At 39.3% G+C, this 15,439-nt stretch overlaps 1 protein-coding gene across 2 annotated transcripts in view; it reads left to right on the top strand.

Moving 5' to 3' along the window:
- Positions 1 to 15,439, top strand: part of camk1b (calcium/calmodulin-dependent protein kinase Ib) — a 34,441-nt gene that overhangs the window by 1,477 nt on the left and 17,525 nt on the right. The window contains exons 2-3 of one of the 2 annotated variants that reach the window (XM_067587769.1): positions 498 to 510; positions 4,620 to 4,733. In XM_067587769.1, coding sequence (XP_067443870.1) covers positions 500 to 510; positions 4,620 to 4,733 — 125 coding nt within the window. In that variant the 5' untranslated portion in view covers positions 498 to 499. The remainder of the gene's footprint in view (positions 1 to 497; positions 511 to 4,619; positions 4,734 to 15,439) is intronic. The other variant, XM_067587770.1, reaches the window with a different exon arrangement.

Here is a 15,439-nt window from a genome sequence, read left to right as displayed (position 1 = left end):
AAAATCACTCAAATCCTTTCAAAAACAATTTGACTTCGAGTGAAGTGAGTCTGCTTCAACAGGAATGCAGTCCTTTGACATGTGTTGAGTCTTTATTCATAACTTGGCAGCAGAATCCCTCACAGCTTGGAGCTGTGCCATAGATTGTCTGCTGAGATATTAAATAATAAGAACGCTGAGCCAAAATCAATATTTGTAAATGTTTGAAGACCAAAGAGAATCAGGTTGTAAGTGTGTTAGACACAAGCTACACAGCTTAGAGGGAAACAAGTGGATTTGTCCAGAGATTTGTTCAAGAGCTCAGTTTGGTTAAATTAAATCTTTAGACATCTGTTTACTTTTTACATCATTGTATGTTTGATTCTGTGCGCGCGTGTGTGAGTGTATTAATGCAAGTGTTCATGCTAAAGAACCGTAAATACATTTGATTTGTGACGTTTAACTGTGGTCGTGTGTATGTATGTGTGTGTGTTTCTTCTGTCCACTGCTCATCACAGGAATGGGAAACCAGTGAGTACAGCAACTCTCTCTGTGTATACCTTAAACAAGGGTGAATGTTGCATGTCACATAGTACTTAGGGAATGTGGTTATGGTACTGTGCATCTCCCAAGCCTCTTCAGTCCTGTTGCTTCTTGGGTTTTGAGCAGCACAACTTCACCTACTGACCAACAGTCATGTCATCAGTGGACATGAAGGGGCTGTTTGTGGCCCTCTACATGCTCATACAATACCTGCATGTTGTCTCTCCTCTTCTCTCCCACATTTTTAAAACTTGCCCCTATCTGCCCCTGCGTGTCTTAAACTTGAACCTTATTCTGTTGTTTATAGCATTTGTCTGATTGAAAAACAGCCCCCCCCTCCCCTTACTCATCTTTGACAATGTCCTTATCCCTAAAGCCCCAATGACTATCCAGTGTTGTTTGAAATGTGATATGAAGTGGCTTAATGTATGAAACACATCCATATGTTTGCGCCACCGATGTGAAATCCAAGTGTTATGAAGGAGATGAAGACAATGGGGTAGAAGTGCTGCTGGGTCTTTGTGGTGGTCACATACAGGTGCTCTTTGGATACTTCAGGTGTACTGCGCTTATTCAATCTTGTGAAGGGCTCATTGCATGGGTGGGTGATATGGTCTCAATCAAAAATGTAAAAACCAAATCTCCTTCAAAATGATTCATGGCACATTGTAGTGTTTGTGCAAAATTAAAATGCCTTTATTTCACACAGCAATATGTATTTAAAATGAAAAATGTGTTGCGACCTACACAGGTCTTCATCAGGGTTATGTTACGAAGGAGATTTTGGTGCATGTTGGTACTTGCCAGGTACAGCTATCTGTAGATTTCCCAAATAAACACAACCAGCGTCAAGCAAGGGTTGATGCATTCATAGATTTGAAATGACTTTGATGTTTAAACGACTTTGATGTTCAGTATCGCCCATTCTCAGTGCATGAATTAACATCAATCTCCATGAATCTCCATGTGAGCAAGGCGATACGCTACAAACAAGCAGTATGTCAGAGGTTTCACCAGCTTCAGTTTCCTCAAAACGGTCTTGTGCTGTTGCAGGTGTTTTCACACTAAAGATCACTAATTAAACAGAGCAGTGATGTCCTTTGCTATCCTTTTAAATATCTATCGATCAGTTTGTCCATAAACAGAAGTAGTGTTTTATGGGGTGTGTTGGTGGCTTAGTGGTTTTGAAGGATACCATAGCCTGAAATTGTAACTTCCCCAGTTTGATTCTAGCCGTGAACGTTTGTTGATGTAATTTCCTCTCTTTCTCTGTATTTCCTCTATCTCTACAGCCAACTATAAACAAAGGCTAGAATGCCAAACATTGCTTATTTTTATGACCAGCATATTGATTACATAAATATGAAATTGAGCAAATATTCACATCATAGACGCTGTAAACAGCAAATGATTGGCATTTTACTTGATAAATTATTATTAAATTCTTAAAAGCTCAATCAAATCAATCACTTTATAAATGTCTAAAGAAATTCCAACATGCCAGAATATACAAAAGTCACCCTATCATTCACAAAGCTCATTGTATTCTTTTGTATTTCTTATAAAGAGATAGATCATTTTTATTGGAAACACTGTTTAAAAGAAAAGCCTGGTAATGGATCCTCAATTTCTAGAGAAAGAGAATGGTGTCCATTTGAAGATGTACTAGAAATAGAGTTTCAGTCTACTATGTATTTGTTTTTTACCGTACTGTCTCCAGGAGCTAAGACTCTAATGCAGGCAAAACCTTTTCACACATATGACTGGACTTCCTCTTACTGCTTCCTCTAAGCGCATTACTTTGCATGCTACTTTTTCAGCTGCCTTATTTAGAGATACTTCCTTTTACTTCAATTGCTTTAAATGGTCATGCAAAGCGCAGTGGAGGAAATTGGTACTGTAGATTGACTGATATATTTAAATGTTTAACTGTAAGCTTTGTTCATAGTGATTTGGTTACGTTTGGTTATGTTCAGTAAGCTTTCATCGCATGCACACACACAGAAAATTATACCTCTTAATAGTCTGTGAAGTAATATGACATTTAAAATCAGACAATACCTCCTCTATGCTCATGTGGAAGATAATTAATGACTTCTGCTGTATTATGTACCAGAACAGGCCATGTCATTTCACATTATTTCTTGTTTGTGGTGTGTTTGCTCCTTCTAACCTATATCCAATAATCACACACCAGATTCTTTTGTGCTTTTTTTTGTTTTTTAAAACTAAACATAGCATACTGCATCTAGCCACCAAAGTGACCAGAACGATTTCCACCTTAGCCGCCACCTGCTATTAAACACTAAAGCAATTTGGACTCTCAGATACCATAGCAGCTCCTTTGGGTTTCCATGACGACACGTATGAAGCTGACTTCTGACATTAGTGAAGGCAGCGAGAGGGCCACCACGTGTGTGAAAGAGAATCTATGAATCTATTCTATTGCGTGCATGTGTGCAATGCAGCCAGAAGAGGCCACGTCCTATTAACATTTATTCTGAGATAACAGCAGTGTTAAGCCTGCCCCTGTCTATCGCTTAATGCCACTCATACACACACACACACACACACACAATTCAGCATTTAAACGAGCTGACTCTGACCTAATTAGGAGATGATTAACTGCTCTCCTCTATAGTCTTCCAACAAAATAGCACTTGCACAATCCAGAACAATATGTTACATCATCTTACATAGACAGGCTGTGAAGTTGCCAGGCAGGCAGCAGGAACAGAGGAGGAGTGAGGCATGCTGATATGAACAGGGCTATTTTAGTCTGCGAGGTCTTGAGTTATAGGCACTTTCTGGGTTTCGATGATGATAGCTGTGACAGCAGGGTTCTCTGTGATCACTCCCACTCTTCAGAGTACGGCGAGGACAAACATCTGAATGTTAACTTCTCAAGAGAAATATGAAGAAGTGATGCAAGAGTGAGAATGGGGAATAAACAAAGAATTAACATTGGTTGTGTTGTTTTTGAATTCTAAAGATAGGGTACTTGATACCTTAAAAAACACCCTATGAAAAGGTGAACTACTGTATACTCATATATTATAGGAACAATGTGGTTGCTAGAGGTGATTACTAGTTTACTTATTGATCTAGTAGATATTGGCAGTGACTTTTAGCCCTCTGTGTCATGAATTCCACTCTTGCTGATCGTAAAGATACTTGCCTGCAGTCCATAACTTTTTACAACATGCCTGAATAAAGAAAAGAAGTCATTTAGGCTGCTATGTTGAATTTACAACATAACCACAGCATTGCAGCGACCGCTTTAACTGATCCTGAAACACAGCCACCCAAAATAACCCATGTACAGTAGAGAAGTTACAGGAACAGCAATGACCCAGTAATTTCCTGTGACCCGTGATTCAGCCAGATGGATGAAATGCAGCTTAAGCCTGTGTTCAGTATCTTGTGACATACGATATGGCTTGTGTGTGAACATGGTGAGAAAGGAAGCAGGATTTGCCGCATTCTTCAGCCACCTGAGACGCATCTAATTGTCTATGTAACAAACCGAATTTTGCAGCAGGGTTTGTTTTAACACAGGAACTGTTGGTTACGACAGTTCCTTGTCTGTGAATCACGTGAAATAGAAGTTCTCATTTTGAGTGTATGATAGTACATCTTTTCATTATTTTGGTATCATAAAATTTGACACATTATTTAATCAGTTACTTCACTCCATTATGTGGCTTGTAGCTGTGGCTTGTATCCACAGGGCTAATGCAGACCTCAACTGCCAAGCCCAAAGTGAAAATATTCACAACACAACAACATGATCATGCCCATTTAGCAGTTATTACAGTGCAAAGTACCTTGAATTGCCTCTGAGTTTGAAAGGTACTCTTTACGGATAAGCCTGCCTTGTTTTACAATGTAGGGTATGTCAGATGTTTTTATGACTTCAGTATTCCCCTGTAAGAAATTCATTGATGTCAGTGATCCAAGTTATAAAAATCTAAATGATTTTATCTACTGACATTAATACACTTAATTATTCACTGCAGGTGGGGGATGGGGACAGTCAAACTGTTAACAGTATTAATGAGCGTTTCCTCCTCATCCTCTTTTTTTTTCCTCACTAGTATTGTCTCTGACCGTAACAACAAGAAGATGCCACTGGGTGACGAGTCCCATGCCTGGAAAAAGAAGACCTCAGATGTGAAGGAGAAGTATGACTTCAAAGAGATCCTGGGAACGTAAGTGTGTCAGTGCCAGAGGCAAACCCTTGTGTTTCAGCTTTGCATGATAGCTTTTCCACACTGTGGTTTCATGGTTTAAATAAAGGTGTGTTATTTAAAAATTTGCATTTGTTTATTATCATGCATATGTGGGCAGGTAGTTACTGCCGCTAAATGACTGGATAGACCTGCTTTAGTGAGGAGGGACTGGATCTGAATGTATTGAGAAGAAGTGGATGAGGAGGTAGTCCTTGCTGGCCCATTAACTGTAGACTCTTGCTGTGGCTTTGTTGTATGTTGTAAATATGCTACTGCTGGAGGTATATTTATTTTGGGTTGCTCATGTGTGTCTCACTTGATCAACAGCTTGACGCTTAACCAGACATGAAGGGCTATAATTTTATGAACCTTAAGTGTTGCAAGTGCACGAGTGTGGCCAACTATCTGGTGTTGTGAAGCCAGTGGTAGCAGCAGTGTTATTTTTTTTTCACACCACTTTTTGCGCCTGAACCTGTTTGGTTATTTCGTGGCTCAACAACAAACCTGCTCACGTTAAGGTGGGTGGAGAGACACAGCTTGGTTTTGCAGATCAGGTGGTGCATTGCAATTATAGTAGGTGTTTGTTTTGGCATGAAATCGCACCTGCATTTTTGTTTGCGCACACCTCCTCCTATTGCGCAAACAATCTTTTTTGCGCTTTAGTTGAAGCCCACAAAGACTTCCACAAAATCATCTTGCAAAACTCTGTAAATTCACTTTCACTTTGATTGACATTTTATCATTTAGTGAGCAATATTTAACACAATTACTGTAATGCAGAGTCACTCCAGGCTGATTCCTCACAGTGAAATAAGTTTGAGTGCCTGAGTCTCCAGGATGATTCCTGAGCACCGTTTTGGTAATACTCCAAACACCATTTCTCTGAGTAATCAAAAGGATGTTTTTTTAATGGTAATATGTTTGCAACAAAAGCAATTGAACTAATCTCCCAAGAATTAGACCAAAAAAAATGAAACAGTCTTGCACATATCTTTTTTCCTTTGAGGTCATTTTTGGTTTCAAATAATCACAAAAAATCACTTTCAGTTTAATCTTTTTTGTTTGACTCTTGGGAGATTTTGTTTAATTATCAAGAAACAAATCTGATTCCAGCGGTCAGTGTATGCTGTCAACACAATAACCCTGCATCCATTATCAGGAATAGAATAGCACTGGAATAAATCTTTTTGAAGCTCATAATGTCCAGTTTTTTTGTCACTGTGTCTTTAGAAATGTGTTGACCTACCTCTCTGACACAATGTCAACAATCCAGCCACAAAACATTACATTGAGAGACTGATACTCTGCTCCCTGCATGTAAATGATTGTGGACAGAACATCAGAAACATCTCTTACGGAAATGCAGTTCATTATCAAACAGTGAAGTCTACTATATGTCTACTAACTATACAGCCTCATAAATTACCTCAGAGTTGAGTCAACACCTCTGACACAGTGTCAGTGAAAACTGAACATGATACACTTCAGAAAGATAGGATTTATTGCTGGGCTGCTGTATTGGATTACATTAGATTATGCAGGTGTACTTTATAAAGTGGTTACTCCCTAAGGCCAAGATAACTCAACACACATGGTCATGGTTATCATGAAATCATATTTCGGTCTTTTTTTTTTAAATGCAGTTTTCTTACTTTATTTCGGTACTTGGATTGCTCATTGGTGGATAACAATGCTTTTGCCGTAGACGTTGACAGGTTAAATTCCATGTTGGCAGCACTTTCTGAGAAGAGCTTTATGCTGTGGATTACTGTTAGGGTGTTTTTTGTAGTTCTGATGGATATGTCTGTGCTGTGGCTCCTTATTTGCTGTTTTTTGCTTTTCTTGCTGTCTTAGAATCTCTCTTAAACCTCTTAACTTTTGAGGACATTGTGTACTTGCACATGTGTGTGTGTATGTGTGTGTCTATGTTGGCCTGTGTGTTTGTTTTATCCGTTTCTCTCAAAATGGTCATGTTTGTTGTTTGGAGTGTATGATGGTATGCTTACTGCTTGTCCCTGGCTTATATGGCAGTCTATGCTATATTTATGCAAGTGAGCAGGATTGCCATTCTAGTAGCTATACAGTACACTTGTGCTAACCCAAAAGTAATTCTGCTCTCCCAACAATATTCAATTGCCAAGACAGGACTATTTGTCTTCTTTAGTGCCTCCTGAGGTTGACTTTCTCCTCCTGTCTAGAGGATCCTGTTCTCCATCCCGCAGTCAAACGTTTGCCTAGCTTTCCCAAATTGGCAGGAGCAAATTGAACTCTGTCCAGAGAATAAATTGCTTTAAGAGTGCACAGCAGTTAGTTAAATGTAACTTTTAATCTTCTGAGTTACTCTTTGCTTTATGAAGAGTCACAAGGCAGGATGTTTATCCAAGGTGTCTTACTTAAGACAGCTTTTACATAACACCCACATCCTTGTTAGTCCAGGATCAAGTTGTGCGAACACTAACTGATTCCAAGATGAAACCAAAGCTTGTTTTGTTAGTTAATGAAACTTTCCTTTGCTTCTTTCGTTGCTGGTATACACAAGTATGAAAAATATTGTAAACACTGAATGAAAAGGAACCTAAAATATTAAGTTACAAATATTGCTACAAAAGTCAGTCATAATAGGTTGATGGACATTTACCAGAAACTGTAAAAGAGGGATGCTAGCGTAGAGGAATTATTCAGTTCAAACATGTCATGTTCCCCCTTCTCTCTCTCACCTTGTTTCTGATCTGTATCTCTACTATTAACTAGTCCAAAAAAGACAAAATCACCCCAAATGATCAACCAATCAGCACTCTGATGTCTGGATTTTAAAAGCAACATCACGCAGGGCTCCAAATACCAAACAATCTATGGCCATTGTAATTATTAATTTGTAATTATAGGCGTATTCATCAAAAAATGCAGAACTCTTGAACATGTCATGGGGAACTGGCAGTTTAAAGCAACAGCAATGAATGAAATTTAGAGCTGACTGATACTGCTAAATACTATGCAACCTAAAGTAGTATTTGTAGCAGTTTCTGTAAAAATATGTTATGTATGTAATTTAAGCACAACTGTTGGCTATAGGAAAAAGCTTTCCCATCCTTTCAACCTGTCATTGTCATCCCTCCAGTTCTCCACCTGCCTCAGGGGTTTGGTGTTGAGCTTTTTTTATGGAGAGATCACCAGCTCACCGCATCACTCAGCTGTGTGCCACATTCATTTGCCATTGCTGGATTGTTGTCTTGGTAACAACAGGAGACACTTTCCATAATGGACTCAAACAGTCACTATGGAAACAAAGTTTTTGATTTGCTATTAATAATCCACCACCGGGTGCATATGTGTGCATTGTGCACAGGGATAGACTCGCTCTCTCTTTTGCAGGGAAACACAGAGAAATAAATGGCACACTCATGTTTTTATAAACATGCCTGATGTTTCTGGAGCCTCTCTCACTGACATTTTGTCAGAGACGATGAAGGACGTGTACTGTAGGTGCCGCAAATCACCTCATTTTATCATGTCTCAAACAGAAAAGCCCAGCAATCTACCTGCCCTGAACACACACAAAAGGATCGATTCATTGTTTATTGTTGCACAAGTTGTTTTTTTATTCTATTCTTTGTGGCAGATCAGTGACCATTAATAGAAAAGAGTCAGCTTAGCCAAATGTTACTATGACTCATCAGTCAGTAGCCTCTGTAAACAAAGTACAAAATTGTTTGGCGTCTAAATTAGATTTCATCAAAACATTATCAAATATGACGCTTGTTAACATTCAACTTGTTTCTCACAAACAAATAAGTTCTTACATTTGATTATTTTTTCCAAATGTTTGTTTTTTGTGGCACAACTATCAGAGATATAGGCGCTGTCTTCCAGTGGCATGTACGGGTTTGTGCTGTGAGTCCCCAGCTGCAGCCACATGTTTTTGTAATCAAAACAGATGGGGATTACTAATGCACACACAGGCAACAGCACTTTCACTGCAATCAACTCAAATCCTCTCTCGCCTTCCTTCTCCTCTCATTGCTGTTACTTATGTTAATCTATTCCTCTCTGTCTTCTGTTTGTGTCTGTCTCTGTACAACCCAACCCAAAACCACAGCCCTGCTGTCAGGAATCCAGCTCCATTTAGGCTCCCCATCCCTGTCACCTGCTCTCTGACTGTTTCCTGGTTTCACGCTGTGTTTGCTGTGGAACCGGTGCCCCAGTGTGTCCTGCCACCCTTTTGATTTTCACCTAAGATAAAAGCTTTCACCATAGAGGGATCAGGAAACACAATTTAGCATAAGACCAAACCACTGATCCTCTTCTGGGTTATGGTCATAGTGTAAGCTGTAAGTAATGTGCAGTACAGTAAATAACAATCTCCTCATAAAGGCTATTTGCTGGTAACATTAAAACCCTTTTTATACCATGATTGTACTTTCTACACACACACACAAACACACCCATCCAGATCTTCGTGCTTGGAAAGTAAGAACTTAGGTAAGTAAGAAGTAAGAAAGAAAGCACTTCTCTTGGCTCTATTTCAAATATTGACTAACCCGGCCTGCGCTCTGCAGTGTATGTTGTTCAGTATGTCATCATTCAAACCGGGCTGGTTATAGATTCATATGTGGAAAATTGATATTGATATTTTCTGTATAAATGCTGTAACTCTGTTATAAGACAGCAGGAACTATTCTTAGCCTTCTGTCCTATTACCAGTGAACCAATTCTACTTTTATTTCCCGTGTGACAGATGTAGACAGCAGGAAGTAATATATTCTAAATCTGTATATCCTTCATTGATGTGGTGTTTAATATAGTGTGATAAAGTTTATAATTGAAATAAGCTGTTGATAGTAAATTATAATAAATTAGCATTCAGTATCAGTTTGGAGGTGTTTCCCTATGAGTCAAAATGATATCCTTGTCTTCTGCTCATTTGCAAACTAGATATTCCTGTAACATTACATCGTTTGAATGACCCTGTCCTCACTGCATTGCCAGTCGGTTTCTCATTTGTGTTGTTCAGATGTCGATGTTTTTACTTTTTTGCCCAGAAACAGCTCTGTGTTTTTCTTTCTTTTCCTTTTTTCTTTTTTTTTCATCGTTCCCACACTCAGCTGCCGGTTTTGAGGTTTCTCTGCTGATAACCACCCGCACAAATGGGCCTTGTTGCCTTTTCTGACATTTAAACATGCCGAGAGCAGTGAGCTCGGCCTTCTCTGGCGAGGGGAAATTCTTGGCATTTTCAGCCCAGAATACACAGAGATGGGGTGGAGCAACAAGGGACAGGGCATGGGAGGAAGTGGAGGGTAAGAGTAGGGGAGCATGGGGTAATCATCTAAAATCGTTAGCACTGATGGATCGGTCCCCGCTCTTTCTGTCACTCATGTCAAAGGTTGACCCAGTAGCCCCTGCACTTGCTGATCGTGTGATCAGCTTTTTGCCAGGATTGATTTGGGGAGAGTAGTGTGTGTATGTGTGGGTGAGGGAGGGAGAGACAGAAAGAGGGAGAGGGTTCATAACAACAACATTTGTTCTGGTTATAAATTTGTGTTTTCCTTGTACACTTGTGTATGTTCATGAGCTCATATGGTTTTAATTGACTGTTCAAAGTTTATAGTAAAGGTCAGTATTTCTCTCTCCTTTCCCTGTGTTTTCTGCTTGATGACCTTTACCTCCAGCGTTCCCATCTCTCTCTCCATCTCTCTGAATGAATACATAGGACCCATTCATTATACATATTCTCTTTTTCCAAAGCAAGGACCCCTCTCACCTGTTAGTTTTGATTCAATTGACTGAATATGTCTCATTAAAACCTTTCATGCATATTTTTTTCTTTCTTTTTGTTGTTGTTATGTGTGTGATGTAGAAACTGTAGTCAGGTCTGGGACACAATCTGGTAGTCAAAAGAGGAACCTTTTGCTCCACTTTGCACACTCGTGCCTCTCGGCTACATTACACAGGTTTTGACACTGATTTAGCACTCTATCTGAGGGCTCTCTGCTTCTGAGTGGAAAGGTTCAATAGCTCAACACTCATTTGGGTTTGTGTGTGTGTGTGTGTCTGTGTGTGCATGTGTTTGCGTGTGCACTTGAGCTCACAGATGCATTTGTGAGAGACTTTAGGTTGGGTGAGAAGAGGTGAGGTTTTGACCCAGAATTAGTGTTAAATGCTCTTGAATTACATTATGACAAATCTCCCAGTGTTGTGAAATTTAATCAAACATACTGGACACAGCTCCCGGTTATATACTCTATCTATATTTTAATGCTACAGAAGTGAAAAGTGGTGAAATGTCAGTGGAGTCTAATTATAAGCTGCATTCTGCATTTTATTGCCATATTTTATTCTCCTCTCAGACTTCTGTGTATATGTTGGAGCTATTTAACAAACAAAACAGTTCCTTGATGCAGAGAGATATTTATGTCTGAGAAGCTTGTGTGCTGGGGATTCATAAACTACTGTAAACTACTACACAAACAGCCAGATGATAGATGCTACACTAAGAAACTTAGGGGCAAGATGCAATAGCATTTGCAGTGAGTCGCCTAATGTAACTTAGATATTTAAAGGACAAAAGTAATAAAGTGGATGCAAATGGAGATTGTCTCTGTAAGTTTCTGAGTGACACACTGAAGTGAATGGGGTTTTGTGAATATGAAAAAGGGGAAATCTGCACACTTTTAGTCAGTTTTTAGGAACGTGCTATGAGTTATATAGTATATGAACCATATTCCTTTAAAAATAGTTATTGTGACATTTAAACAGAAGTAAGTAGTAAGTAAGTTTATGTAAAATGTAAAATCACATGAGTTCTGCACACTTTAGTCGTAAAACAAAGAAACAGCTCGCACACTGCAGGGCTCAAGGGTTCGCTTAGAATTTATTGCACCGAGGTGACGTTTCAAGCAGACTCCAGGAAGGGCAGTAGTACTCCAAACGTCACCTTGGTGCAATAAATTCTTAGTGGACATTGGAGCTCTGCAGTGTGCGAGCTGTTTCTTTGTTTTTCAACTTTTGCTCACTTTCAGCCCAGCACCTGCCCGCTTCGGTTTGGATGTGCGTATATACTCCTCTCTCAGTACACGTTACACTTTACAGATAAATAGAATGTAATAAATGAAAACAAAGTACAATTAAATAAACAAAATAAGGATACAGAACAGGACAGAACAGAAACCAATACTTACTGTAGGAGAGTACTTGTTTTACAATTAGAAATAGCTTATAATGGCCAAAATCATGCTTTTTGTCTTTACTATTATAAATCATGCACTATTACTTTAGATAATGCATCTGAATCCCTGTCGTTAAACTTAATTTGCCTGGTTTCGGTGATGTCTATCATCCTGATTATCAGATAGTCAGCAGTGGCAAAGCAGCCTGTGAGAAGCCTCCCTCTGTTAGTACTCTTTAATGTCAGCGTGCAGTTCTGAAATTTAGTTGAGGTGTTGACACAGGGAGGAGCCTGGAAACTGGCTTTGAGGGACTTTTTTGGGTACTATTTTTGTTGCTTTTTCATTATTCAGTGTTTGTATGGTGAGTCAGAATCAAATTAATTCAAAATGCTGATTAACAAAGTAGTTCAGACAAAAGGAAACGGCCACCTTTGTGGAGCAGATGAGTCTCCCAGCGTGAGAGCTGTCCCACTTCATCTATTTTTCATCTCTGTCTCTCTCCCTCCATGCTTCTCTTTTTCTGTCTCTGTCCTAACTCACTCCTCCCTCTCTCCATCATTTACTACTATATCATATCTCTTCCTCATGTGTCCCAACCCACATTGTTTTCCTGTGATATCTTGGTACCATTTTGTCATTGTCTTCCTCTGTGAGTTTTTTGTACAGGACACACGTGGCCTTTCTATTTAAAAGTGAATTCTTTCTTTTCCTTTCCTTGCTTTGTTTTTTTCTAGCTTTTTTTTTTTGTCATGCAGTTTTGTTGTGACTAAGCTGTCGGATGAGTAGAACTAAGACCTTGCTTCTTTAAAGTAGAGGAGGCACACACAGTGCCTGGCTCCTGTAATGGACCTCAAAGTACAGGACAACATGTTACTCTGTCAGCCTTTGTAATTCTGTCTCAGCCACTGATAAAGCCATACAGGAGTTATGAACAAGGCTTGTGGCACGCTACTGTCTTCATCTGTCCTCTCATCTCTTCTCTCTGTGTCTTTTTAAGTCAGTGCTCTGATATCTTTTGTGCAGATACCCTGCGGGTCACTTTTAGACTAACTTATGAAGCTTCAGGTTCAGCAGCGTAGCAATGAGAATTTAACCATTCTTTTGAAAAAGGAAAACTTGGAAACCGTTTCCCTCTCTCCAACCCAATCCTGAAAATCCATCCCTGCTTATGGCACCCTCAGCCCTTCAGCCCTGCCCTGACCTAATTCGCACAGAAGCCTGCGTCTCAGCACAGCACAGCTCAGCATGGCATAGCCTGCAGTTCCTGGAATACACGCACGCACACACACACACACACACACACACGCACACACACACACACACACATACACACAACACACGCATAAACACCCATATATGCCCACTGTCTGGCCCACTTACACACGTCCATCTGCTCACAGCAATATACCCCCCTCCTAACAATTTTAAGTACACATGCAGGCTTGTAACATCTTCCCACAGTCTTTCTCCATCATTATTATCCCTTATTACCCATATTCCCCACATGACAAGCTGTCTACATATCAGCAAACGGGCCTGAAAAGATTCTCCATGTGCTTTTTATCTCTGGTCTGAGAGATCCTTAGGGAAGCATGCTCTTTGCTTTGCGGCGTAATTACAATCCACTATATGATTTGGTTAGTGATATTGTTTTTTATCTGTCTGTTTCAAAACAATTCCTTTCAGTAAGTGGACTTGAAACAGAGGAAAGTTGGATCAGTTTTTCTCTTACAAAAGAAATAGAATACTTGAAGGTGTATTGAGTTTAGACCATTAGATTTTAGCACAAAACTGCCTACAAAGCATATATCCATGAGTATATCATGGAGTTGTATTTCTGGTCACTCTAAGTTCAATATTCAATCTTAGCTCCATTTTGGTCTCGACCAACTCCTGAGCAAAATATCTGGGTCTAGCTAACTTTTTCTGTCTTTTGTTTTCAGCAGGTCGTGTACAGTTAATTTATTGCTGAAAACTGCTGCCTGCTGCTGCTGCTGGAAACAGGATAATTGAAAGCTGTTAGACTAAACCAAACAGTAAATGTCAAATGAAGAATGAAGAAATAGTCCCTACTAAACCTGTTCTCAGTTTGTTATCTATCCTGAGTAACCAGGACACTGTTTGTGTATAGACATGAGATCGCGTCACACATTCACAATGTCTGTCACACACTGGCCATTAACATAGTCAAAACATTGCTCAACATTTGAATATAAATCTAAAGATTTACACTTGTTTACATTTAACAGGGCTACAAATATCCAGTTCAGTGCGAGAGTGCTGTATAGAATGTGAAACAGTGTTTTTGTTGATGATTCATGAGATCATTTTTTCACACCAGACGTCCAAATGTAAATTGTTAGTCATTCCCACTTTCAGATTTACAGATGGACAGAAATGTTTGTGAAGTTAGTTGGGGATGAGTGGGAGGCATGTTGGAAATCCAGTGTCACTGTCTGCCTTGCCATCGTCACTGTACTCCTTACTGGAACTGATCAGCAGTACAAAAGAATACCAGGGGTATAATTTGTCTTTAGATATAAGAGCCAGTGCATCTCTGTATTCTCGACATGGTTGTTCTTGATATGGTCAAACAGTTTCCTCTCGTTGATCCATAGAGTGGAGTGCACTAAGCCACAGTTACTGGCAGGTTAATAACATACCAGCACTATAGCAACATTCACATTAAGGTATTATTAAGATGAGAGTAAACACAGCATGATGATATCAGTAATAAACTACATGAATCTCTGTTTTATTACAGCTGCAATATTTGGTTTGTACAGTAGTGGCACATATATTCCTCCTGAAACATTTTCAGTTTGGTACATAATGTTTATTACCACAGATATGTGACTGTATTCAGACACTCATCATCACATAGTTTTATAATTAAATTAAAGCTGAGATATTGTCTTTTTTTATCTCTTACTGAACTCAAATCCTTAAATGACTTGATTTCTACAGAAGACTTTTGGCCCAAGAGCTATATTTTTCCAAATAAATGAAAAGAAATCGCTATGTATTATATCTAAATCATATAGCGCTCCCTTCCACTGAGCTGTTTACACATTGAGTGAGAGAGGTCAGAGAGTCAGATAAGGAGTGAGATTCTAGTTTGGTTGTGCAGTCATGTTTGGAGGGCCTACAGAGCAAAGATGGTCTTTGTATGTTCCAGGGCCAGTATCACAGTTGGGTATCTTTCAGCTCTGATTGGACCAGATGGTCCTTCCCTATGTCTCTCTGACCTTTCCACAGTTACCATTTTGTCAACTGTTTACATACCTTCTTGACCAACTTCTCAGCAGGACAGATGGCACCATTGGTTGGAGTTTGAGAAAAAACGTGGGACTTATAGGAAGAAAAAACATGGCAGATAGTCAAAGAATGTCTGAATTCTCATAACACACCACACCGTACGAGGAGCGCTTCCTTGTTTGTTTTCTTTAAATCAGAGTTAATATTTAAATGTGTATTTTTCATTTGAGCTTACTTCAACACAGCATGTGTACATGTCTGAAT

Source organism: Thunnus thynnus, chromosome 4, assembly GCF_963924715.1.
Source record: "Thunnus thynnus chromosome 4, fThuThy2.1, whole genome shotgun sequence".
Taxonomy (NCBI): domain Eukaryota; kingdom Metazoa; phylum Chordata; class Actinopteri; order Scombriformes; family Scombridae; genus Thunnus; species Thunnus thynnus.
This window is presented reverse-complemented; position numbering and strand designations above follow the sequence as displayed.